The sequence below is a fragment of the Coffea arabica genome, chromosome 8c (genome assembly GCF_036785885.1).
Source record: "Coffea arabica cultivar ET-39 chromosome 8c, Coffea Arabica ET-39 HiFi, whole genome shotgun sequence".
NCBI classification, from domain to species: Eukaryota; Viridiplantae; Streptophyta; class Magnoliopsida; order Gentianales; family Rubiaceae; genus Coffea; species Coffea arabica.
In genome coordinates, this window is record NC_092325.1 from 41,652,459 (window position 1) to 41,678,130 (window position 25,672).

The 25,672-nt window shown below is 35.6% G+C and overlaps 6 protein-coding genes across 10 annotated transcripts; all 6 read right to left on the minus strand.

Annotated features, from left to right (window-relative positions):
* Positions 1 to 51: 51 nt before the first annotated feature.
* On the minus strand, positions 52 to 2,147 carry LOC113707392 (uncharacterized). 5 transcript variants are annotated; one of them, XR_011820252.1, is made up of 4 exons: positions 1,703 to 2,134; positions 1,313 to 1,597; positions 928 to 977; positions 52 to 832 (listed from the first exon to the last, which is right to left on the minus strand). XR_011820252.1 is itself a non-coding variant. In XM_027229700.2 (4 exons), exons 1-4 carry the CDS (start codon positions 1,703 to 1,705, stop codon positions 328 to 330), a joined length of 537 nt encoding a protein of 178 aa, XP_027085501.1. In that variant the 5' UTR covers positions 1,706 to 2,112; the 3' UTR covers positions 52 to 327. The 5 variants fall into 5 exon arrangements, 1 of the variants encoding a protein (XP_027085501.1); XM_027229700.2 differs by lacking the exon at positions 928 to 977 and having other exon boundaries at positions 52 to 387; positions 644 to 832; positions 1,703 to 2,112; XR_011820251.1 differs by having other exon boundaries at positions 928 to 1,597; positions 1,703 to 2,147.
* A 1,228-nt stretch (positions 2,148 to 3,375) lies between these two features.
* On the minus strand, positions 3,376 to 6,220 carry LOC113706902 (light-harvesting complex-like protein 3 isotype 2, chloroplastic). The gene is made up of 3 exons (XM_027228955.2): positions 5,680 to 6,220; positions 3,916 to 4,053; positions 3,376 to 3,803 (listed from the first exon to the last, which is right to left on the minus strand). The coding sequence occupies exons 1-3, from the start codon at positions 6,071 to 6,073 to the stop codon at positions 3,553 to 3,555; spliced, it is 783 nt and encodes a 260-aa protein (XP_027084756.2). The 5' UTR covers positions 6,074 to 6,220; the 3' UTR covers positions 3,376 to 3,552.
* A 2,308-nt stretch (positions 6,221 to 8,528) lies between these two features.
* LOC140013583 (ankyrin repeat-containing protein BDA1-like) lies at positions 8,529 to 10,540 on the minus strand. The gene is made up of 3 exons (XM_072062923.1): positions 9,935 to 10,540; positions 8,868 to 9,389; positions 8,529 to 8,774 (listed from the first exon to the last, which is right to left on the minus strand). Exons 1-3 carry the CDS (start codon positions 10,538 to 10,540, stop codon positions 8,529 to 8,531), a joined length of 1,374 nt encoding a protein of 457 aa, XP_071919024.1.
* A 2,171-nt stretch (positions 10,541 to 12,711) lies between these two features.
* LOC140013855 (uncharacterized) lies at positions 12,712 to 14,843 on the minus strand. The gene is made up of 2 exons (XM_072064051.1): positions 14,102 to 14,843; positions 12,712 to 13,813 (listed from the first exon to the last, which is right to left on the minus strand). The coding sequence occupies exons 1-2, from the start codon at positions 14,750 to 14,752 to the stop codon at positions 13,457 to 13,459; spliced, it is 1,008 nt and encodes a 335-aa protein (XP_071920152.1). The 5' UTR covers positions 14,753 to 14,843; the 3' UTR covers positions 12,712 to 13,456.
* A 2,073-nt stretch (positions 14,844 to 16,916) lies between these two features.
* On the minus strand, positions 16,917 to 20,175 carry LOC113706182 (uncharacterized). Its single transcript, XM_072062924.1, has 5 exons — positions 20,077 to 20,175; positions 19,904 to 19,982; positions 17,563 to 17,717; positions 17,336 to 17,464; positions 16,917 to 16,931 (listed from the first exon to the last, which is right to left on the minus strand). Exons 1-5 carry the CDS (start codon positions 20,173 to 20,175, stop codon positions 16,917 to 16,919), a joined length of 477 nt encoding a protein of 158 aa, XP_071919025.1.
* A 1,215-nt stretch (positions 20,176 to 21,390) lies between these two features.
* LOC113705665 (ankyrin repeat-containing protein BDA1) lies at positions 21,391 to 23,677 on the minus strand. The gene is made up of 2 exons (XM_027227584.2): positions 22,942 to 23,677; positions 21,391 to 22,587 (listed from the first exon to the last, which is right to left on the minus strand). Exons 1-2 carry the CDS (start codon positions 23,542 to 23,544, stop codon positions 21,715 to 21,717), a joined length of 1,476 nt encoding a protein of 491 aa, XP_027083385.1. The 5' UTR covers positions 23,545 to 23,677; the 3' UTR covers positions 21,391 to 21,714.
* Positions 23,678 to 25,672: the final 1,995 nt, after the last annotated feature.

Below are 25,672 nucleotides of genomic sequence, written 5' to 3' on the forward strand. Positions count from 1 at the left end.
AGATGCAGAACTTTTCACTTTCTGTAATCAATTGAATTCTGGGAACGAGAGTACAAGAAAATTGTGTAAAATTTCATTCATCCAAATTGAAATTATTGGATCGAACTATTACAGATCAAGCTTCTATAACGCTGTACCTTCCCATTAAACCCCTCCCTCACAATCCATGAGGGGTTAAATAAAAATGAATGGTCTGGATTGGAGGAGGTAGAAAGAGTCATACATCGACGTTGGGAGGAGAAATATCACAAAGCAAGAAAAGAACACTTTTGAGAATAGATATTTATTGAAAGCTACAATTGACACTTCCATTGCTGAAGAATATTTCTAGCGACGTTTCCGTAGTGTTGCAAACATTTTTGACGTAAAACCCTTTCTCCTGTTCACCTGTAACCGGAAGGCACTGAGAAAGTGAGGCTTAGTCCTCACATTTTGGGGAAATCCTATAATTTGCCGAACAATAATCTATTGCCCAAGTGAGCAACTTCTGTTTACCTTCTAAGTTGAATATAGAGTTATAGACAACCATGGGTGGATATTAACAGCTCAATATTTTCCAGAATTCCAAATGCCAACTTCCCAAAATTCGATGGCTTTTAAGAAACTAACAAGCTGATAAAATGTTCCTTTGATGGTCAAATACCTGAAAGCTCTTCATAATAGCTTTTATCTTGGTAGCCGTGGATCGATTGTTTGTTCTCTTCCTTTTGTTCTTTGGTTTCTTGTTGTGCGGCATCAACAACGATCTAAAAAAGCCAGGTACCAGCAATTTCCAGTTTCCCATGCAAGTTGGAGTTACTGCATGTCTTCTCATCTTTTGAACAGCAATCATCTGTCAAGAAATCACAATGGTTGACATTTATATCTCCACCTATATGTACATAAATGGAACTCAAAGAGCTTCTAACGAGATAAGATACAAAATACCACTGGGGAAGTGACAGATGGTTGCAGCTTAGTTGATTTTTAGTGATAACCTGCCATTTCAAGGATTACGTGATAGAAATTTGAAAAAGAAAATGCTAGTGAAAGAAAGTAGTTTGTCATGGAAATTAGTATAAGAATTACACTCTCTATCATGCATTTCTTGGAAGATTATACGTTTGCCATCTGGAAATAATTAAAGATTATCATGAGATCTCAGTATCCACCTGTCTTTCTTTTTAAAGAACCTTCCCTATACTTTTCTAGAAACAGTCTTTGGCTTTATCAACTCCAAGAATGCTGTCTTTTTACATCTTTTTTTGGAGCTTGATGTTTCCTATGCTTTAGCAGCATGATGATTGAATAAAATTAAAGTTTCACGTGTCACCTGAGTCATAGGTTGTCGGTGGTGGTTATGATTGGCAACAGGCTTTGGATGCAACAAGGGAGAAGATGCCTGAGATCGAGCCGATTCTCTAAGTTGCCTTGAGTACTCGAGAAGCTGAGCTTTCCTATTGTATCCTCTAGTATTACAATCCTGATGAAGGTGAAGGTGTTGGTGATGATGATGATGGTGCTGAGGCTGGCGGCTATTTGATAACAATCTTCTCCTTGATCTAGGCCTCTCTACATATACTGCCACCCAAACTCCTTTCTGTCTGCCAAATGTTGCCTACAGAAATTGTAGTGCAAAACATGATCAAAAGATTCTCATTGCAACATCTCAGAGAATTAGATTCATGATGAAAAAATAAAAAGAAGGGATCATATAACTTACCATAGAGAGATGGGATAGGAGGATCGGAGGAATGGTTTGATGAAGAAATTATGCTTTGTAGGAAGAGATGGTGCAAAGAATGAGAAATAAGAATTGGATTATATGGAAAAACCCTGCAGGCCTAGTGATAATGCCAACCTAATTGATTCATATCTAACCGAATGCAGATGTTTCTTTATCTGTTCCTCCAAACATGAGAGCCAAACTTTAATAGAAAACGTTTGAAATCAGAAAACTTTAATAGAAAGTTGAAGCATATAAAGAAAGTGGAATCAACGAAAGCAACCCTAAAACAAGAGGATGAATATTTTTTAAATGCGAATATTTGACCTGCTCAATATTTGCTACCATATTATATTTGTGCTTTTGTTGCCAATCATCATTAGCAAACTCCACACGTCATTTTGTTGTTGTCAGACAAATCACCTCCAGCAACATTGTTGCCCCTCACCTGTAAATTTTTTATTGCATATATTTTAAGTTACTGGAATGAAAATTGACACCTTATTTCTACTAATCCCATGTTACTAGAATTTATTGCCAAATATTTGGAAAAGAAGAAAAAGAAGTTCAAGAATTTGATTTCTCTTGACCACAGTTGGACCCTCTTTACACATGATCATGATTATTTTTGGATGAACTCTGAACTTCAATATGCAATGCTGGTATTACGAGGTCTCTCTGCCGACAAAATTATGTGATTGAACATCACATCTCTTACCAAGAACTTTGAATTAGATCATCTGCCTGATCTATTCTCGAAAATAAAATTTGAAGTATCTTGTCTAACATATTGTGTGTTAAATTCCTTTCAAGCCTTTAAACACACACAATTCTTTTCCTTTCAATGCAAGATTATCAAGGATAGAGATAGAGAAAGATTTCTACTCATGACTGTGCATAGTGTTCCTTCTAAAGGGTTGTAATATTACATGCCACCATTATTTTACCTTTTCACCTGCATTGATGATTTGGATGGCAAGTCACCTTTCAACATATAGAAAACTTTTGTATTGCCTATGAATATGAAGTATAGACTTTAGTTTTTGTTTGGAAATATAGGTAAAATGCTATTCTCATTTTGTGCAAGGGGCTGAAACTCCATCACATCTTACCAAATGTTGAAAATTAAGTGAGTTTTTGTGTATTCTAGAGGGAACTGTTGATGGCATTCCTCTTGAATTACAACTCCATAAAAACGGAATGCCATTGACATTTCTGTTTTCTAAAATGCTCCACCCAAATTTTTTGGAACCATTTCAAAAATTATTTGCCGACACCAACATTTTTGCTTTCAAACATGAAAAATATTCTTTATACATATTACTGTTTAATTTAACTAAAAATTTTTAAACAACCCTTTGGCAACATGATAAAATGATAAATGCATGGTCAAAAAATTGAGGAAACAGGAAAAGTTAGGCATCCGCCTGGTGGATAAGCGACCATTACAATTGCCGGCGGAACTTTACTGTGCCCTTCAAGGGTTGGGTGTATTTTTTTTTTTTTTTTGGAATTCAATGGCTGTGATTGAATTTGGTAGTAAATCCCAGATTTGAGTAAGCACTCTTTACTTCTCCATATTAGGATTAAGATTAGAGGTCACAATCTGACAGGTTTTGAGGCGTTTCAAGCCAAGATATAGTGAAGGATTAACTCGCTAAAAATAAAAATGTTACACAATGAGAATATCAAGGTTCTTATATTGGGAAAGTGCAGCAATTTTTAGACATTACAGATTACCTACAACAAAATGGGGAGAACAGAACTTCGGTTCTCCATCAGCACATAAAGACGCAAAATGCCGGACAAAAGCGATGCCAAAAGGAGAAAGCTATCAGAAACATCAACTAGTCTTTCATAGAACTGCTTGAGGTCTCATCTTGCCAAGTTGCTTGCCATTGCTTGTCATAGAATGTTGATTCTTCCAGTAGCTTTTTAACTGTTTCTATGTCCTCATTCTTTCGGATCACAAGAACACCAACTACAGCTACAAATAACAATGTTTTGCAGAAGAAATTGCCCATTTGGTCGACAAGTCCTACCCCTGTTAAACTATCCACCACGTAAGCCATAAAGAACCCAATCATTGCCGCACGACCTGCAAGAATTTTGTACAGCACCATCAGTTATAAGTACAGTCAACTAGTATGCTTTGATTTCTGTGTAATTATCAAAACTCAGAAGATAGGTGTACAATGGAGACTAATCACCATTAAGCAGTTCAGCTTCAGGAAGATGGTACCGCTTAATCCATGCCCACCACGGAATAATGGAAGTATCAAAAACTATAGGGTTATCATTGTTTGATGATTCTGGGTTATCTTGTAGCCATTTTCTTCTCCTAGCCTCTGCAGAAGATTAGTAAAACAATTTGAAGAAGAACACGGAGCAAAAGAACCCCAGCAGGTGCCACCATAAAAGTAGGAAAATATTTCCTTCCCTTTGAGACTACATGGAGCAAAAGTTGGTTGGAGGATACACCAAATAAAGTGAAATGTCAACAGCTCACACATATATCATGGACCTCTTGCGGTTGAAAAAGTAGATTAACTTGTATAGGAAAAAAGAAGTTAAATAAAAACATTTGATTTGCAACCTGTAACCAGGTAAATCAAAAGCATGACTTTAAAGTGGAAAACACATCCAAACTTTGTTTCTTTTTCTTGCAAAGACAGTACTGTATACAAAAGCTGGTTAGAATTATTTATGATGATCTTGTAAAACATCCAAATAGTCAAACACTGCAAAGAATTTGCCAAATGTAGACTCAAAGAAAAAAAAAAAAAAGCATTGCCCACAGTACCAGGGTTCATTTGGTTGGCAGATTCGATGATTTTCCTTGTGCTCTTAAGAAAGTGCATTTGTAACTCGATATGAGAAAAAAGTGCGGCACTTTAGAATAGCCCACTAAAGCATTATACAAGCTATCTTTCAAATATTTGTCACTTCCACGGTTACCTGCTAATAATTAAAATTTGTTAAAAGCATGTTAATGCATTTGCACATAGGAGATCATATCTTCTTCTCACAGATCAATTTCTTTTTCCTCATCCAAGCTTATTTCTCATAGGGCATCCATAAGTATATAAAATTTCTCAAGACAGAATGGATTGAAAAATGGCAATCATAATACCAGCACCAAGCGAGATTGCACTCAAACCATGAATATTTTTTTTTGAAAGGTAGTCTTTCTCATTATCCAATAGCAAACAAAAAGAATGCAAGAGGAAGAAATCCTGACATCTTGAGCTTCAAAGTTTTACCACTTTAAATCTTCAAAAACTAGGCAAGATGCAGTGAAAACAATGGTCCTTTACCTCATTCCCCCTAGAAAACTTTGGTCATTTTACCTCATTCCCCCTTATTGCTCTGTTATCTTTCTATACCACGTAATATACATGGAGATTTCCACTGTATTAAGTTATAAAACGTACATCATAATTATCATAAATGCACCAGAATATTTTCAGGATAAAATTGCAAAGAATGATACTTTTGTTAGTATACTTCACAAAATTGCCATCTTCTCTACACGCACTTTGGCAGGATATAACTTTGAAAAACAACATCACATTACTTCATCTTAATTTATCGTATGAACCAGAATAGTAACTGAATTAGTGAAGCTATTTCCTCGGATGATCACAGAAAATTCAAATGACCAAATACAAATATTTTGTCTACGGGTTCAATTCTGTAATTGCCTGTATGACCTGTCCGCTAAAAATGCATCATATAAACTCAGACTAAAGCAAACATCCAAAAACTAATAGTACAATTCTTAAATTCATTTGTTCTATTTTCTACTATATAAAACTAACACATTTTCTACATCCAACAAGAAACAACCTCCCAAATTCAACATTTGTTAGACAGAGAATCATTTATAAAACTCATAAGAAAAATCAATTGATAATTATCATCAGCCAAGCACCCCTGCCTGCAAAAACACACATTTGAGGTAAGAAATTCACCAGCATCAATTACAGCATCCCAATCAGTTTTCCCATCTTTCTGAAATTGGGTTAAGTCCCAAGTCCCACCAATCCATCTGGGGTCTTGAAAAGCAGTCACCGGCGCCGGAGCAGCGGCTGCATCCACTGCCACCGACCCATTGGACCCCAAAGACTCCTCCTTTTTATCCTCAGAAACCTTCTCTTCAGCAGCAGCAGCCTTATCCTCCTCTACAATTGCAGCAGTAGAAGTTGAACCAGCTCCATTTTCAGCAAATACCCAAAAAGGGGGCTGCTTTTTGGGTCTCCAAGAGATAAAATGCCTCAGGGCCAATTGGGTTTTGGCAGTAGAATGTGGTGAGGAGGGAGATGGAAGGTGGGTTGCGGGCGGAGATGAGAATAAGGCGATGGACATTGTTAATAACGATGAACAGAACGGTGGAAGCAAGTTTTGCAGAGGGAAATGGGAAAAGGGGATAGTTGTGAGTTCAGAACATTGTGATCTATGGGATATCCTTAGCCGCAGAATTTTGGGAGTTTTATATCTTGGCTTTTGCTACCAGCTGGTAGCAGTAGTATTTCCTTTCCTACTCTAGGTAGCAATAGAATAATAGACTTTAAAGTCCCATTTTATATACTTATTGACGTTTATTATTACTACTAGTTTTTCATATAAAAAAGAACTCATAGCTCGTAGTACTCTGGGTCTGTTTGGTTATCAAAATTTGTAAAAATATATATATATATATTTTTTGTTTATATTATAAATGCAATTTTGAATCATCTTTTTATGTTACGTACATCACATTATAAAAAAAAACTCTGGTATTATTTCAGATAAAATATATAAGGTTTACTTGTAAGTCTGATTGGATTTAACACAAAAAATCGACATTTGTTTTCCTTTTTATTGACCATTATCATGATAAAAACAATTATCTATGAAATGAAACTTGGTGACTTGAAGACATCTCGGCTCTTGGCTTGGTAAAAAAACTGAGAAGTTAGATTTTATACATTTTAGACATGAGTAGTATATGGCCAATGTTTGAGATAAGAGCACGAAAGGAAAACCACTATGTGGAGTTTTTGGATCCTAAGAAACTTGATGATGCAATAAAAGAAGTTATTTATTTGTGGGGGAAAGAGATGAATTGAATGGTACGGGAGAAGGGAGTGTAAATGGAAAGTTTCGAATTTGCACAAAAAAAAAATATTTTCTTTTATCCGAGTTAAACTTTATCAAGATAGTGAAATTTTGCATAAACTTCAGGTGCCATTTATGATTTCTTTCCAAGAACTGTAAAAAGAAAATTTTTTTATTTTTTTTATCCAAGTTAAACTTCATCGATCATAATGAAAATTTGCGTAAATTTAGAGTTGTAAATGAGTCAAGTGGAATCGAGTATCTCATATTTGAACTCTATTGGTTAAAATACTCGAATAAGACTCACGGTTGTTCAATAATATTGGAGCTCCAAATCTATGTTAGGTTCGGTTCATTAACTAAAATTCTAATTCGAATTCAAGTTCAAATTCATCTCATTTAACATAAACGAATTGTTCGCGAACAAGTTTTAGAAGTTCAAACCCAGATTCTTTCTCTCACAAATTTGATTCAATCTGCTTGTCTATAGCATTAACTATCAAGGAATATCATGTTTGAGACATACATAGGTTGGAAAGCCTGGAATAGGAATTAGGAATACAGTACGAACCCTAAATTTAGTGAAATGATAATTAAACCCATATTCGCAAACGATCGTTTAAATTTACGAACGAGCTCATATTTGTTCGATTACTTATCGAGTTAGAATATTTATTTAACTCGACTCATATAAAATTTCGAACCAACCATTATCGAACATGAAAGAGTCTAAACAAGTTTAGCTACCTAACAGCTCTGTTCATTTAACAGTACGACATAAACTTTAGGTGCCATTTATGATTTCTTTCCAAGAACTGTATGATATATAATTTATGTCCTCCAGTTTGCGACTTCATTGGATTTTGAATTTCTTTGTCTGCCAGCAAGGAGGAAGCAAACAATCCTGGACGCTACTTGCCTGTATGGACCCGACTTGGAGCTTAGGGCTTGGCAACAAATTAGAGGCAATTTGTTACAAGACGATCATAAAGTATATAGAGACAATTAAAGGAGGAAGACAAACGAGCAAAAATGACATCAGAATCAACACTCGTAGTTTGGTTGGTAAGAATCACTTCCTTTCGTTGTCAATATGAAGATTACATTGATAATAATTTTTAAGTACTTGTAAGGGACATTTTGTTTTGAAATATGCCTTGACACATACTCGAATCGGAGCAAAAATTACCTAAATTTTTTTTACCCAAAATAAAGGATGGCATGAGAATTAACTTTATACGAGAGTTCTGGGAAGGGGTGGGAGGGTTAAATAATAATAATAATAATAATAAAATCTCTTTCTGCAAGAGTTCCAGTAGGGCCTTTAACAATGGAAACAAGGAAGCATGATTTGTTGGATAGTTTATGGTTTTGGCAATTCACGACTTTACCACCGAAAGCATGAAGGCGTAATGACTAAAAACAAACTCGCGTTTTCAAGAGTTGGAATTGCTTTCTCTTAATCTGGTTAAACGTGCAACGTCTTCCTTCTGATAAACATTGATTTAATTATATGAAATCAATTGAGCAAAACTAGGTTACACCAAAATGTAATTCCAAATTTAGAACAAAATGCAAAACCATGACAGAGTCATCATGCATTCCACGAAGCTGATTCATGTTATGCATTGGCCACATTTCCGCTGCCATGGAGACACTGGTGGATTGGAAGATTCTCTAGCTTGAGCTCCTAATGACCGGATGATTTGATCTACTATTCAGTTCATAATCTGCTTACTCTGTGTTGCATTTTAAGCCGGTAACCAAACTGGATAATTCTTTCTACCCCCTTGATGGGGATTTGGTAAAGGGAGTTTGTAGCTAGCAGAGACAGCCTGGGCAGCCACCAAGCATCATAGAATAAAGCTTTTGCAATAAACAGAAAAATCCTCACTCCAAATGCAACAGAAATGACAGACCAGGAAATAATGATCAAGAACTTAGTACTCTTACTCAGCTCTGCTATGATCTGAATTGCATTGAGATAGCTGTAGGTTAGAAAAACTAGAGAAATGTGAAGACCTAATATATAAGGCCGACCTGGGAGCACCGAGAAAATTACCATAGTTGCAAAAACGAAAGCCACGGTATTGCCAGCTATGAACTCATTGAAATTGTGGTAGCTCATAACTACTTTTCCAGCCACTTGTTTCGCCTGGAATTGTTTTCGGAGATCATATACGTCAAGATTGGCTCTGTTATTAGCGGAATTGATTCTAGAGACTGTTTGATTGGTGATTTCTGCATTCCCTTGCCAAAATCCACCAGGAGGCTGGAGTATTCCCTGGAAAGCAGCTGTGACAATTAAAACTGCAACAACTAGTATAACATTGCGCATGTCGAAGGACATTTCCTTTTCCATGTAAATTAGTAGCCTGAGTGGTCTCTCAGCAAAACCCTCTCTCGATCTCAAAAACTGAGGAAGAACTTCCATTGGTGGGATGAGGGCTGCAGATCTGCCTCCACCGCGTTGCAAGATTTCTTTAATCTGAAGGTTTTGCTTTTGCACGGCGATGTCCAAAGCTGTTAAATTTTTTGAATTCAACGAATTTGTTTTGACTTTGTGAATTAACTTCTTCACAACCTGCGCTAGGAAAGATGTACCATTTCGGTTCTCTTCAAGAAAGCAAATTATGCCAGATTCATTTATAAAGCATTGAATATTGACAAGGGGTTTACAGCATCTGGGATGGGACAGGTACATAGAGTTGGCTGGTGCAATTGTTGTAGTTGTACTTTCCTTAAAATTTGATATTTCTCTTATAGACACGATCGATTGCACTCATGAAAGGAATTGGTGTGCACAAATAAAATTATACGAGTATACATGAGATTATGTATAAAATGCAACATGGCATGACCGTAACAAAACCGCAGCCTTGCCTGCCGAGAGTCCCTAACCTGTGTGCACAAAAAATGCCTGATGTAGATAGTAAGGTTGTCTGCATTTAACTAGCCTACCATACCCATATATTCCATTGCCTATTTTTAAAATCCTTTCGGATCCTATAATTTTAACTAATGAAATGACAGTCAATGCTATTCGATTTATATCATTGTATGGACAAGAAAGAGATACTAAGAGCTAAATAGTTAGATAATCGATAAAGGAAGAAACAAGGAGAATACCTCAGCCTGTTCAGTTTCAACTGCAATATGCAATGCAGTATTTCTGTGCTCATCCTTGAAACCGAGCACATCTTCCCTGTTCCTTCTCAACAGCCATCCCAGAAGGACGTCAAGTGCCTCGAGCTTTCTCTCTTTTACAGCAATATGGACTGCAGATTGGAACTTATTCGTCAAATCATCAATTGCATTTGGGCAAACACACAGGAATTCAGCCAAAAGTTCCAAATTATTTTCTTTTACTGCATGATGCAGAGGAGTCATCCTTTCCCTCCCTTTTACTCGGATGAGCTCAGCGTCTAATTTTATTAAGGCTAGTGCAGTTTCATTTTTCCTCCTCCTCCTCTCTTCAGGTTCATCTGCTTCATCTATAATTGCCACATGAAGAGGGCTTAGCCCTTGAGGGTTCAGCTTCCTACCCAATGATGGCATCAATGTCATTAGTTCAATGGCAAAATCGACTTGGCCTGCTTTTGCAGCTTCGTGCAAAGGAGTGTGAACAAATTGGACTTTGTTGAAGCTGTCCAAAATTTCAGGATCCTTCTCAATGAGCTTATACAAGGCATCAATGTTTCCCTCTCCACTGGCAACCTTGAGAGCTTCCTCCATGAATTATTTCTCTCTTCCTAACTACTTCGGGCTTCTATAGATGTTGCTTAGCCTAATTTAAGTATGATAGATCAGTAGTATGGTTTAGAAAAAGCAGCAAAGTATAGGAAAGAAATAGTAGTGTTCCACAACTATTGCTAGTATCTAGTTCGTAATAGAATATTAAACTTGCTTGTGGGGGGGATAAAGACAATAATAAGCTGAAAAAGGTTGGCCGAATAAAATTACTCTGTCAAAGTCATAACTCATGGTCCATGGATCATGCCCTCACAAGTTGTGCTTTTTCCGAATCAAATCCGTTCATGTAATTTTTATAATTTTTGGAACTTGGACAACTTGAATGAAAACTTGGATTTGTCAACTCTTATAACTAAATTAGTGATTACACAATAAATGTATAATTTTACACCAAATGTAATAAAAATTACACAAATCAATCTGGATTGGATAGAATTCAACTTGTGCAAGCCCCTTATCCCTTGCTGCATAGGATTCAACTATGCCATAGGTGTCATTCTAGTACTATATTTTATATTCTCCCTTTTTTTTTTTTTAAGGAAATCATCGGTCATTTTCAACTACTTTTTTAAATTATATACATTACACCGTAAAAAAACTATTACAACACATGTCAAAAAGAAAGAAAAAGAAAAGAGAACATGTAAAACTTGAGACAACAAACTAGCTTATCAAATGCAGGGGCAGAGTATGATATAAGCTTGTCATTTCAGCAATTCCTTTTCTAACTGATCAGATATGTCTGCATCTCTTTGCTAAAGAGGCTTGCAAGGGAATCACAACACTTTGGAGCAAGACTTGAGGAATAAAGTTTAATTCGTCGTGGCTCATGTTTTGATCCTATCATGCAAACAACCGTTTGTGTAGCAGCTATGAGCAAGTATAATATGTGAAAACAGTGTTCCAAAATCAAAATACTAATGAGTCATTCGGCATTTACTTTTTAGTGATCCAAAATTCCAAATAATTGACTTTGAGTAGAATAGAGATAAATAAGACTCAAATTAAATCTTCCATACTAAATGAAGTACCATTTAGTGTTCTTATGGAAGTTTATTACTACTAGTTTTATGATGTCAAGATAACGTTAAAAACTACATTACTCTATGAATAATTATTTCCAAAGAGAAAAATTCGTAGAGTTGATTTTGTATATATCACGTTTACTGATATGATATGGTTAAGCATTCACCACGGGTGTAATATGAACTCATGATTTTTACTACTTGTGTAAAGCTGCTTGATTAGAAAAGAATTTACACTAATAAGGTATGGAAGATTTACTTTAAGTCTTATTAGAAAAGAATTTACTAAGAATTTACCCAAGAGATCACTTGTAAATTAAAGAAGTTACTTATTCCAACCCAAGTTAAACATTTTGCATAAACTTCAAGTATCATTCCACAAGTGTACATAGTGGATTTCTCATTTAAGTCCTCGGGTTTAATGATCTTAAGAAATATGAATTTGTTATATAAAAGGAAAAACAACACTCAAAAGTAAGATTAATAAAATAGTTTTTTGGATTCATGAATTTTACTTCAAAATTCAAGGGCGCAAATGAACATGAAACTTTTACTGCCACCGTCTTTAACTAAAGATGCAACGGTGTGATGACCAAAGGCTTAAAATTGAGCTAGATGAAAGCATTAGTGTTTTTCTTTTATTTGTATTTCTTCTTTTGGGGTACAAATTAAATCTATGTTCTCTTTTTTTTTTTCCCACCTCGCTCATATGTTACTAGTTTCCAAAATAGAAAGGTAATAATACAACATAAATATTTTCTTCTGACGCCAGAATGGTAACTAAAGATTGGACGTTATTTTAGTCTTTTTGTTTGACTTACACTAACATTTCCTTTTGACCACTATTTATAGGGGGCAAGTGATGATAAAATATTTCAAGGTGCCAAAATGAAACAAGCTTCATACCATAGGGGGCACAGTGTAATTAACCCTGATTGTAACAATAATAGTAAACCATCTCGTTTTAGAGTGTTATGAAAGCACTTTTGCTCGACTCATAATTTTCTTTTTATTTCTGTCATTCTTAATTTCTTTTATTCTCAATCAGGGTTTTTGGTGATTGGGAAACCATTCTTTAAGAAAAAATAGTAACCAACTTTTTCCAGCATTTTATTGATACAAATCAAGTCTGCAAATATTAATCCTATTTCTTATTTCACTTCTTAGCATTGTTACATTAATGATGACAAATCAACTGAAAGAGTGATCACACTCTCCTCTTATTTCATCAAGCAAATTAAGGGTTGTACATACCTAACCACCCACACATCCACTGGCTGGAGACACTGCTGGAATGGAAATTTTCTAACTTGAACTCATGATGGTACGATCAAATATCTACTATTTGTCCATCCAGTCCCTTTCTTCAGTTTCTAACCTGCTCACTTTATGGTGCAGCATAAGCCGATTAGCGAATCGATTAAGACTTTTAGCCACCGGGTTTGGAGGAATATGGTAGAAAGTATTTGTAGCTAGTACATACAACTTGGGCAGCCACCATGCATCATTGAATATTGACTTGGCAATGTGCATGTAAAATCTCAACACAAGTACACCACAAATGAATAACCCGGCAACAATGATGAGGGACTTAGTAAGCAAATTCTGGTCTGATATGACATCGACCGCACTGAGATAGGTGTACGTCAGAAAAAACAGAGAAATATGAAGACAATATATATAAGGCCGAGCAGGGAGTGCCCAGAAAATCACCACAGTTGCAAAAACGAAAGCCACAGTATTTCCTCCCATAAAGTTCCTGAAATTGCTGGAGCTCATGATAACTTTTCCAACCACATGTGTCGTATTGTGTTGTTTTCCAACCACATGGAATTTGGTGCTGTTACCAGATCGATTGAATGTCGAGACTTTTCTACTCGGTTCTCCATTCCCTTGCCAAAACCCACCAGGAGACTGGAGTGCTCCCTGGAAAGTAGCTGTGATAATTAAAACTGCTACAACTAAGATAATGTTGCGCATTTCCAGGGACATTTCCTTGTCCACGTAAATTAGGTATCCGATTGGTTTCTTTCTCAAAGGGACCCTGTTTTGATTTCAAAAACTCGTGGAGGGGTTCCTTCTCAGGGAGCGATTCTGCAGATCTACCTCCTCGATGTTCCAAGAACTCTTTTATGTGATCAAAGCCATTATGCTCTGCGATGTCCCGAGCCGTCAATCCTTTTGAATTCAGTGAATTCCTGTTGACTTTTGAAATTAACTTCTTCACAACCTGTACAAGGAAAAGTAATTTCATCTATTAGGCCTAATAGTCAAAGCCTTTTGCATCCAGTAATACTTTTACCTAATGAAATGAAGTCTCTACCCACCCTATTCAAATTAGATTGTAGTACTGCTAGATTTGAGTATACATATATTGCTAAATGTCACTCAGCTAAAGGGTTCTGAGGCTACTACAATGCATGAACATGTTTTCTGGTACGCACGTAATTTTAGTGGCTGCTGCATGATCGATTTTACATACTTGGATGCTATAGGAAAAAACAAGAAACACATATACCTCAAACTGTTCCGTTTCTACTGCAATATGCAGTGCAGTATTTCGATCATTGTCCTTGAAACGGAGCACCCCTTCTTTGTTCCTTCTCGAGAGCCATCCCAGGAGGACTTCAAGTGCATCGAACTTTCGCTCTTGTACAGCAATATGAACAGCAGACTGGTGCTTATTCGTCAAATCATTGATGGATTTCGGACAAGCACACAAGAACTCAGCCAAAAGTTCCAGTTTATTTTCTGTGACTGCATAATGCAAAGGAGTCATCCTTGCCCTCCCTTTTACTCGGACCAGCTCGGCGTCTAGCTTTATCAGCGCCATCGCAGTTTCGTTTTTCAGCGCCCTCTCTTCAGTGAGTTCATCTGCTTCTGACAATACTGCCAGATGAAGAGGGCTTAGCCCTTGAGGGTTCAGCTTCTTGGCCAATGACGGCATCAATGTCATCAGTTCAATGGCAAACTCAGTTTGCCCAGCTCCTGCAGCTTCGTGCAAAGGAGTGTGAACAACTTGGACTTTGTTGACGCTTTCCAAAATTTCAGGATCCTTCTCAATGAGCTTATACAACGCATCAACATTGCCCTCTCTACTAGCAGCGTTAAGATCTCTACGACCAGCGTTAAGAGCTTCCTCCATGAAAATTCCACTCTTTCTAAACATGGGCTTCTATATCTTGTCTAGAAAAAGAATGGCCAGAAATGGAATTATGACTAGGCTGTACGATAGTTTCAAATTAAGGAGCAGCAAAGTATAAACGTATAAAACTGGTGATATATGTTTGGAGACACGCTATACATTGATCAGAAGTTGTATATTTATAGTACTGTTCATAATAGAATATTACACAGGCGTGTGATATAGATAAAGATAAAGATAACGGTACGGATTGATAGAATAAAGCAATCACTTGCGGCGCATGCATGTTTTGTATGCTGTACGTAAGAGTCATCTGTTTTCGTTAAAAACCAAGCTTAGTACGTAAGTACCTTGTCTAGTAATTTGGAAATGAACTGAAAAACTCCATAAGAAGGGCTTATCTTTTCTACGACGATCAAATGTGGTTCTTATTGTCAATTTTATTCAAATAATGATATGAGCTTTTTTTAATTATGAATATTTTTAATGATTCCTTAGAAGTTAAATGGACTCTTTGATTGAGGTCTTACTAAAACTTCTTTAGAAACAACTTCTATAATTGAATCAATTCCATACTGGTTTTCAGCTAGAGGAATGTTATGCTAAAACTTGGTTTGAAACGATGTGGATTGCTATTTTTTAGAGTTTCACAGGAAAAATAATTTGATGTATGTCAAATGAAAAAAGTAATTGAAAAATATATTCATGAAAAATGTAAAAATTTTTTGTTAAAAAACTATAATCCAAACAGAGCAGCACGAGGTAATTGGGTCCATCATGCGAAAGATATTAGTATCAAAGTATTGGTTTTCATTTTGTTTGTCGTGTCATAGTTTTGGTGAAAGATTTTATCATAGTTTTGGTTTTCATTATTGTTACTGTTCCTGTCATGCCATGCAAATTGCCATTTCTTTTTTAGCAGCTATGAGCAATTCTGATATGTCAAAACGTCGCTCGCAATGCTAATTATAGATAAACTAAATGAGGCGTAACTTTCTCTAAAACTGGTTTACTAATGAACAGTTTACCAGATGGAGCGGTTTAATTACCTTTTTATGGCTTTATTCCCGCAAAAGTCGAGTGATTGACTTTGAGTGGAACACCAGTTAAGTAATATATACCGACAAAAGTCGAGCGATTGACTTTGAGTGGAACACAGTTAAATAATATATACGAATCTTGGAACAGCAGGATCGAATAGTTGAAGCAGATTAAGAGAAAGCGTACTTTATGCAAACATAATATTAGACTCATTTAATAATTGAGTTGAATACAAACTTGCTCACGAGTTATTTGAATACTTCGTGAATATATACATATATAATTATAAAAATATAAATACATTTAATATTATTAAATATATATATTATATTTTACTAAAAGAGTAATTATACATAAAATATATAGTAGTATTATTTATTTTCTTAAAACCAAGAAATACAATTAATCTTATTCTAAATAATGTACTACTCCTTCCGTCCTAGAAAGTACATTGCATTTCGGGACTTGCAATTATTATCAATAGTGCAAACTTTTAAATGATTCGGATTTAAGTTCCGGTAATACGCTGCTTAACATTCAATAATGTATTCATATGTGGTTGAATGATAAAAAGGTCACTAGTTGTGATAAGACATGTGGGACCCAAAAGAATGAAATGTCTCCCGACTGCTTTAGAGGGAAGTGTCATGTACCATTGTTATTTGCATTTCATGTGGGAGTCATGCACTATTAAGTGCAATGTTTGTACTTGGTAAGTGCATGATTGAGCCCCCTAAAAGATTAAAAAGAGTGGGCACATTAAAGGGTATGAAACAGAAATGTGTGAAAGTTTTCATTGCTAATTTTGGTAAGTGACAATCATTCTGGAACAGATAAAAAAGGGAAAAAAAAAGTACAACACTTTAATAGGACGAGGGAGTATTATTTATTAAAAATTATAATTAAGTCATCTCCAAACTCAAATTCAAGCTTGAGTTTGAGGTTGAGGTCGAATTCGACTCGTTTAGTTGAACAAGCTCAGTTCAAACTCGAATTCACATATTTATACAAATAAATAAATTGAATTTGAATAACACTTGAAATTCATCTAATATTCAAGTCAAATTCGAACCTTATTCGTATAATATACAAATAGAGTCTAAACACTAAATATTCGGCTCCATTTGACTCGTTAAAAGCTCTAGCTTCAAAGCCTATCAATCTACAAGCAATGGAAATTTACAAGAAAAACTTAAAAGCAAGACATTTGTAACACAAAGCATAGGCCACATTCAAAATGCAACATGAGATTATGTACAAAATGCAACATGGCATGTCCGTAACAAAACCGCAGCTTTGCCTGCCGAGAGTCCCTAACCTGTGTGCACAAAAAATGCCTGGTGCAGATAGTAAGGTTGTCTGCATTTAACTAGCCTACCATACCCATATATTCTATTACCTATTTTTAAAATCCTTTCGTATCCTATAATTTTATCTAATGAAATGACATTCAATACTATTCGATTTATATCACTGTGATGTGGTGAACCTATATATATGGGCAAGAAAGAGATACTAAGAGCTAAATAATTAGATAATCGATAAAGGAAGAAACAAGAAGAATACCTCAGCCTGTTCAGTTTCAACTGCAATATACAATGCAGTATTTCTGTGCTCATCCTTGAAACCGAACACATCTTCCCTGTTCCTTCTCAACAGCCATCCCAGAAGGACGTCAAGTGCCTCGAGCTTTCTCTCTTTTACAGCAATTGGAACTTATTCGTCAAATCATCAATTGCATTTGGGCAAACACTCAGGAATTCAGCTAAAAGTTCCAAATTATTTTCTTTTACTGCATGATGCAGAGGAGTCATCCTTTCCCTCCCTTTTACTCGGATGAGCTCAGCGTCTAATTTTATTAAGGCTAGTGCAGTTTCATTTTTCCTTCTCCTCCTCTCTTCAGGTTCTTCTGCTTCATCTATAACTGCCACATGAAGCCGGTACATGACTGGAACAATGGGATCAATACAATACCAATCCCCGAATCGCACATTTAACTATATCCGAGATGACTCGTAATAACTCGGCCGATATCGTTTGAGTTGTGACGGTTTTGCTATGTATCGTTGAGAAATCGGCGAGTCAGATTGAGTTGTATTGAAAATGGAACCAAAAAAATTTTTGGCTGTAGAGGGACAAAAGCTGCAGCTAACAGGGAGATGAAGAAATGAGAGAAGAGTAGTTCTATTGTGAGAGTTAATGTGGGCGTATGTAAAAGAGAGAGGGTAAAAAAAGAATAAAAAGGGAAGAGACCACCGGCCTTTGTGGTGGTTGGCAATGGTTATGGAGGAAATAAATAGAAACAACAACAATGGTAGTAGTATGAGGAGTGACGTTGAGGAAGAAGAAAAGAAAAGAAAAAGAGTTATAAGTTGCTCCTCAATTGATAGGTTGCAATTTTATCATTTATTTTATTATTAATTTTTTCTATTATCCGACCTGATATGGACTAATTATTAGATTCTACTCACTTTTCATAATTTACATTTATTTCAGGAAGTAGAACAAAAATATCACAATCGACAGTCATCGAAAAAGAATTCAAATAGAAGGTCTTCAGGGATATTTTTTAAACAAAGAGATACAAGTCCTTTTTGATAATTTGTGGAAGATAGAATAAAAGGAGGAAAGAAATGAAGGGCTGAGTCGGCTTCTTCTTCTTCAGGCAGCGGACGCCGCACAGTAGGAGTAGGTAGTCTTAGATAGGAATTAGACAGCACTACCTTTAGTTTTAGAGCTTTTGACTTTACTTTCTTTTAGCTCTTAGTAGTTTCTTGTTTTCCTTCGTATGTCAGACAAGAGTAAAAGCAATCAATCAATTCCTATAGCTTGCTTTTCTTATTAGAGCGAATTGAATTTGTCCAATTCATGGATACGAAAGCCGCAACTATTGCCGCAATTTTGCGTGGGTTTTGTTTATCAAGAATGAACTAATTTCCATTGTCTAGTCAAGGACAACGGAGGCTTTGGATAGGCTAAAATTGTAAGATCGATATAATTTTATCTTTTTCTTTTATTTATTGGTATTCGCATATTCCTTGATTGTAGTGTTTATGATTATTTAATTAATTGATTGTCTTGGATCTAGAAAATTAGTTAATTTGGTAATCTATTGTCAATTAGGACATTAAATTCGTAATTGTTTAATTGCCTTGAAATAGTGACAGCTCGCATGATTGGGTTTGTGTCAGGGGGATATGCGGGCTAATCTGAAATAACCCTGGTAGTGTGTTATTTGGTTAGAATAAGGCTCCTCTAATACGTAAGGCAATTGGAAAATTAAATCTTACGGGCGTACCTAGGATTATTTCTCAATTAGAGTAATGATTAACGGGCGTACCTTAATCACCGACACAGTAAGGAGGGGTTCACTGTCATCGCTTGTTTGGTAGTTATAACCTATTTATTAGTAAATAATTGGAATTGGCTTTGCATCGATGATCAATTAGGTGAACCATTACTGAAGTTATTTCTCGGCTAGACTCTTAATTATCACTCATTTTATTTTAGTAATTTGTTATTTAATTTTTAGTAGGTTCTTAGATTTTATTTGAATTTCTTTGATTGTCACCTTCTGCACAAAAACACCCCCTTTGTTACTGTGAATTTGAAAAGAAACAGTTACACCCAATCCCTATGGATTCGACCCTACTTACCACTATTTACAAAAATTGATTTCAGTTGAGCATGTTTTTATTATTGCACAGCCTGACAACCTGTCATCAATCTTTTTAAAATTATGAATCTGCCCCAAAAGTTCCTTAAACTATATTACAACGTAGGTATATTTTTTATGATCACTTTTTCCTCCTGTCAATTTCATCCTTGCTAACTAGATTCATCTTAAACTCTACATTTGGTGTTTTATTTAATGCTAATTTGTTAATGATAATTGGGGTACAAGGTGCTTTTGCTACTATAATTATTACTTTTAATGCTACGAGACCATGGCTACACTAGCATCATTTTTTCTCAATATTAGTTTGTATATATATGATAATATGGATATTCATCAAATCTAATTTGATAATTGTGCTTGTTACGTTATTTTCTATTTTTTAAATAATTTTGCTAGTTTTTTTGAAAATTTTATGTACTATAACGTGCGTATCACTTGATATATGACCGATATACCGTGACGGATGTGGAACAACCACGATCGCAATGTGACCAGGACCCGCGATGGCGAACCAAGCCTTGAAGGTTCAGCTTCCTGCCAAATGATGGCATCAATGTCATTAGTTCAATGGCAAATCGACTTGGCCTGCTTTTGCAGCTTCGTGGAAAGGAGTGTGAACAAATTGGACTTTGTTGAAGCTGTCCAAAATTTCAGGATCCTTCTCAATGAGCTTATACAAGGCATCAATGTTTCCCTCTCCACTGGCAGCCTTGAGAGCTTCCTCCATGAATTATTTCTCTCTTCCTAACTACTTCGGGCTTCTATAGATGTTGCTTAGCCTAATTTAAGTATGATAGATCAGTAGTATGGTTTAGAAAAAGCAGCAAAGTATAGGAAAGAAATAGTAGTGTTCCACAACTATTGCTAGTATCTGGTTCGTAATAGAATATTAAACTTGCTTGTGGGAGGGATAAAGACAATAATAGAGCTGTAAAAGGTTGGCCGATTAAAATTACTTTGTCAAAGTCATAACTCATGGTCCATGGATCATGCCCTCACAAGTTGAGTTTTTCCCAATCAAATCCGTTCATGTAATTCTTTTATAATTTTTGGAACTTGGACAACTTTGAATGAAAACTTGGATTTGTCAACTCTTATAACTAAATTAGTGATTACCCAATAAATGTATAATTTTACACCAAATGTAATAAAAATTACACAAATCAATCATGTCATAGGTGTCATTCTAGCACTATATTTTATATTCTCCCTTCTTTTCTTTTTTTTTTGGAAATCATCGGTCATTTTCAACAACTTTTTAAAATTATATACATTACACCATAAAAAAACTATTACAACACACGTCAAAAAGAAAGAAAAAGAAAAGAGAACTTGTAAAACTTGAGACAACAAACTAGATTATCAAATGCAGGGGCAGAGTATGATATAAGCTTGTCATTTCAGCAATTCCTTTTCTAACTGATCAGATATGTCTGCATCTCTTTGCTAAAGAGGCTTGCAAGGGAATCACAATACTTTGGAGCAAGATTTGAGGAATAAAGTTTAATTCGTCGTGGCTCATGTTTTGATCCAATCATGCAAAAATACTATGTTCTTTTTTTTTTCCCACCTAGCTCATATGTTACTAGTTTCTCAAATAGAAAGGTAATAATACAACATAAATATTTTCCTTTGACTCCAGAATGGTAACATAATATTCAACTAAAGATTGGAGGTTATTTTAGTCTTGTTGTTTGACTTACACTAACATTTCCTTTTGACCACTCGCTATAGGGGGCAAGTGATGATAAAATTTTTCAAGGTGCCAAAATGAAACAAGTTTCATACTACAGGGGGCACAGTGTAATTAACCCTGATTGTAACAATAATAGTAAACTATACTCGTTTTAGAGTGTTATAATTGCACTTTTGCTCAAGTCATAATTTTCTTTTTCTTTCTGTCATTCTTAATTTCTTTTATTCTCAATCTTGTTTTAGAGTGTTAACACCAACTCTTTTTCCAGCATTTTATTGATATAGAAGAGGATACAAATCAAGTCTGCAAATACAATCCATATATTAATCCTATTTCTTATTTCACTTCTTAGCATTGTTACATTAATGATGACAAATCAACTAAAAGAGTGATCGCACTCTCCTCTTATTTCATCAAGCAAATTAAGGGTTGTACATACCAAACTACCCACACATCCACTGGCTGGAGACACTGCTGGAATGGAAATTTTCGAACTTGGAACTCATGATGTTACGATCAAATATCCACTCTTTGTCCATCCCCTGGTTCACTGGTTGCCATCTCAGTCAATTACTTCAGTTCTAATCCGCTCACTTTACGGCGCATCATAAGCCGATTAGCGAAATGACTAAGACTTCTAGCCACCGGGTTTGGAGGAACATGGTAGAAAATTTTTGTAGCTAGTACATACAACCAGGGCAGCCACCATGCATCATTGAATATTGACTTGGCAATGTGCATGTAAAATCTCAACGTAAGTACACCACAAATGAATAACCAGGCAACAATGATGAAGCACTTAGTAAGCAAAGTGTGGCCTGCTATGATGTCGACCGCAGTGAGATAGGTGTAGGTCAGAAAAAGCAGAGAAAGATGAAGACTATATATATAAGACCGAGCAGGGAGTACCAATAAAATCAGCACAGTTGCAGAAACGAAAGCCACAGTATTTCCTCCCATAAAGGCCCTGAAATTTCTGGGGCTCATGACAACTTGTCCAACCACACGTGTCATATTGTGTTGTTGTTTTCGAAAATTATGTAGGCCGAATTTGGCACTGTTATTAGATCGATTGAATGTCGAGACTTTTTGACTCGTGCCTCCATCCCCTTGCCAAAACGCACCTGGAGGCTGGAGTGCTGCCTGGAAAGTAGCTGTGACAATTAACACTGCTACAACTAAGATAAAGCTGCGCATTTCCAGGGACATTTCCTTGTCCACGTAAATTAGGAATCCGATTGGTCTCTCAAAGTAACCCTGTTTTAATTTCAGAAACTCGTGGAGGGCTTCCTTCTCAGGGAGCGTATTTTTAGATCTACCTCCTCGATGTTTCAAGAACTCTTTTATGTTATCAGAGCCATTATGATGTGCGATGTCCCAAGCCGTCCATCCTTTTGAATTCAGTGAATTTATTTTGACTTTTGAAATTAACTTCTTCACAACCTGTACAAGGAAAAGTAATTTCATCTATTAGGCCTAATAACGTTATATAAACAGAAGCCGATAATACCAGCCTATGACCATAGCTATGTATTTTGTCCCCGCATAGTCAAAGCCTTTTGCATCCAGTAATATTTTTACCTAATGAAATGAGGTCTCTACCCACCCTATTCAAATTAGATTGCAGTACTGTTGGAATTGAGTATACATATATTGCTAAATGCTACTCAGCTAAAGGGTTCTGAGGCTGCTACAATACATGAACATGTTTTCTGGTAGGCACATAATTTTAGTGGTTGCTGCATGATCGATTTTACATACTTGGATGCTATAGGAAAAAACAAGAAACATGTATACCTCAAACTGTTCCGTTGCTACTGCAATATGCAATGCAGTATTTCCATCACTGTCCTTGAAACGGAGCACCTCTTCTTTGTTCCTTCTCGAGAGCCATCCCAGGAGGACTTTAAATGCATCGAACTTTCGCTGTTGTACAGCAATATGAACAGCAGACTGGTGCTCATTCGTCAAATCACTGATGGATTTCGGACAAGCACACAAGAACTCAGCCAAAAGTTCCAGATTATTTTCTCTGACTGCATAATGCAAAGGAGTCATCATTTCCCTCCCTTTTACTCGGACCAGCTCGGCGTCTAGCTTTATCAGCGCCATCGCAGTTTTGTTTTTCCTGGCCCTTTCTTCAGCGAGTTCATGTGCTTCTGACATTACTGCCAGATGAAGAGGGCTTAGCCCTTGAGGGTTCAGCTGCTTGGCAAATGACGGCATCAATGCCATCAGTTCAATGGCAAACTTAGTTTGCCCCGCTCTTGCAGCTTCGTGCAAAGGGCTGCTCAAGAAATCAGGAGCCTGCTGAATCAGATCATACAAGGCATCAACGTTGCCCTCTCTACTAGCAGTGTTAAGAGCTTCTCCGCGAGCAGCGTTAAGAGCTTCCTCCATGAATATTCCACTCTTTCTAAATATGGGCTTCTATATCTTGTCTAGAAAAAGAATGGCCAGATATGGAATTATGACTAGGCTGTAGTACAATAGTTTCAAATTAAGGAGCAGCAAAGTATACTTATAAAACTGGTGATATCTGTTTGGAGACGCTCTATACATTGATTAGAAGTTGTATATTTATAGTACCTGTTCATAATAGAATATTACACATGCGTGTGATATGGATAAAGATAAAGATAACGGTACGGATTGATAGAATAAAGCAATCACTTGCGGCGCATGCATGTTTTGTATGCTGTACGTAAGAGTCATCTGTTTTCATTAAAAACCAAGCTTAGTACGTAAGTACCTTGTCTAGTAATTTGGAAATGAACTGAAAAACTCCATATGAAGGACTTATCTTTTCTACTATGATCAAATGTGGTACTTATTGTCAATTTTATTCAAATAATGATTGAGCTTTTTTTAAATTATGAATGTTTTTTAACATTATGAATATTTTTAATGATTCCTTAGAAGTTAAATGGACTCTTTGATAGAGGTCTTACTAAAACTTCTTTAGAAAAATCTTTATTGATCTATATCTATCTATAAAAAGAGCATAAAGTACGAGGTACATGTGCACTAATTGAAACAATGATTATTCATGATTTCTATAATTCAATCAATTTCATACCGGTTTCAAACTAGAGAAATGTTATGCTAAAACTTCGTTTGAAACGATGTGGATTGCTATTTTTCAGAGTTTCGTAGGAAAAAAAAATACCATTATGACAATTTGATGTATGTGAAATAAAAAAAAAATAATTGAAAAATATATTTATGAAAAATGTAAAAATTTTTTGATAGAAAACTATAATCCAAACATAGCAGCACGAGGTAATTGGGACCATCATGCGAAAGATATTAGTATCAAAGTTTTGGTTTTCATTTTTGTTGGTCGTGCCATAGTTTTGGTTTTCATTGTTACTGTTCCTGTCATGCCATGCAAATTGCCATTGCTTTTTTAGCAGCTATGAGCAATTCTGATATGTCAAAACGTTTGCTCGCAATGCTAATTATCTAATTTTTTGCGCAAGATAAACTACATGAGGCGTAACTTTCTCTAAAACTGGTTTACTAATGAGCAATTTACCAGACGGAGTGGTTTAGTCACCTTTTTATGGCTTGTTCGGAACACATACTTTATTCCGACAAAAGTCGAGTAATTGACTTTGAGTGGAACACAGTTAAGTAATATATACGAATCTTGGAACTGCAGGATCGAATAGTTGAAGCAGATTAAGAGAAAGCGTACTTTATGTATCTTCATGCCATTTGGATACATTTTTGTTTTTAACACAATTTCATGAGTTTCTTATTGAGGACTTTTGTCGTAAAATGTCGTCATTTGTTTGAAAATATTATCATTACATACAACCCTCAAATTTGAGCAAGTACATGGGTTGGGGAAGAGAATTTAAGGCAAGCTAGCAACGTTAGAAATGTACATGGCTTCAATTTGAGCTTTCAACAAATAGAGCTATTCACGAAGATGTTGATATTCGATTAGTTCGAATTTTTTTTGAAAAATAGGTTGATCGTTTAACAAACGAATGGAATGCAAACATAATATTAGACTCATTTAATAGTTGAGTTGAATACAAATTTGCTCATGAGTTATTTGAATAGTTCGTGAATACATATATAATTATAAAAATATAAATACATTTAATATTATTATATATATATATATATTATATTTTACTAAAACAAGTAATTATACATAAAATATATAGTAGTATTACTTATTTTCTTAAAACCAAGAAATACAATTAAGCTTATTCTAAATAATGTACTACTCCTTCCGTCCGAGAAAGTACATTGTCTCAGTCTTTATTGTCACATGCCTCTTTGTACTTCTCTCGTTTCCCTCCCTCCAAAAAAACTCAACCAAAGTTTTTGTTTTGCTGAAATTCTCTTCTGTGAAATATTAACGGTCAAATACCATCAAATTTCACACTAAAACCCATCTCTTAGGTCTTAAGTAGTAATGATGCATTTTGTGTTTCTGGTTGTTTTGATTAGTGTGTGAGTGCGTGTAATTTTTGGATGATTGGCTGTGCATTTTTTGAGCCTAACGGCT

Bases quoted from the DNA above. Each gene is read 5' to 3' on its own strand.
- LOC113705665 (XM_027227584.2), bottom strand. From the start codon at position 23,544: ATGGAGGAAGCTCTTAACGCTGCTCGCGGAGAAGCTCTTAACACTGCT. The intron at 22,588-22,941 runs GTATACATGTTT...TTCCTTGTACAG, and splicing joins TAGCAACGGAACAGTTTGAG to GTTGTGAAGAAGTTAATTTC.
- LOC113706182 (XM_072062924.1), bottom strand. From the start codon at position 20,175: ATGGAGGAAGCTCTCAAGGCTGCCAGTGGAGAGGGAAACATTGATGCC. The intron at 19,983-20,076 runs GTCCAATTTGTT...ATCATTTGGCAG, and splicing joins TTTTGGACAGCTTCAACAAA to GAAGCTGAACCTTCAAGGCT. The intron at 17,718-19,903 runs GTATATCGGTCA...CCATTGTTCCAG, and splicing joins GTTGTTCCACATCCGTCACG to TCATGTACCGGCTTCATGTG.
- LOC113707392 (XM_027229700.2), bottom strand. The intron at 833-1,312 runs GTGACACGTGAA...ATTTCTTGACAG, and splicing joins ACCGACAACCTATGACTCAG to ATGATTGCTGTTCAAAAGAT. The intron at 388-643 runs GTATTTGACCAT...TTCCGGTTACAG, and splicing joins CTATTATGAAGAGCTTTCAG to GTGAACAGGAGAAAGGGTTT.
- LOC113706902 (XM_027228955.2), bottom strand. From the start codon at position 6,073: ATGTCCATCGCCTTATTCTCATCTCCGCCCGCAACCCACCTTCCATCT. The intron at 4,054-5,679 runs GTGAATTTCTTA...AATCTTCTGCAG, and splicing joins GGATGCTGTAATTGATGCTG to AGGCTAGGAGAAGAAAATGG. The intron at 3,804-3,915 runs GTGATTAGTCTC...AAATTCTTGCAG, and splicing joins TGAAGCTGAACTGCTTAATG to GTCGTGCGGCAATGATTGGG.
- LOC140013855 (XM_072064051.1), bottom strand. From the start codon at position 14,752: ATGTTTAGAAAGAGTGGAATTTTCATGGAGGAAGCTCTTAACGCTGGT. The intron at 13,814-14,101 runs GTATATGTGTTT...TTCCTTGTACAG, and splicing joins TAGAAACGGAACAGTTTGAG to GTTGTGAAGAAGTTAATTTC.
- LOC140013583 (XM_072062923.1), bottom strand. From the start codon at position 10,540: ATGGAGGAAGCTCTCAAGGTTGCCAGTGGAGAGGGAAACATTGATGCC. The intron at 9,390-9,934 runs GTATTCTCCTTG...TTCCTAGCGCAG, and splicing joins TTGAAACTGAACAGGCTGAG to GTTGTGAAGAAGTTAATTCA. The intron at 8,775-8,867 runs GTAATTTTCTCG...AATGCAATTCAG, and splicing joins CTTTCGTTTTTGCAACTATG to ATCATAGCAGAGCTGAGTAA.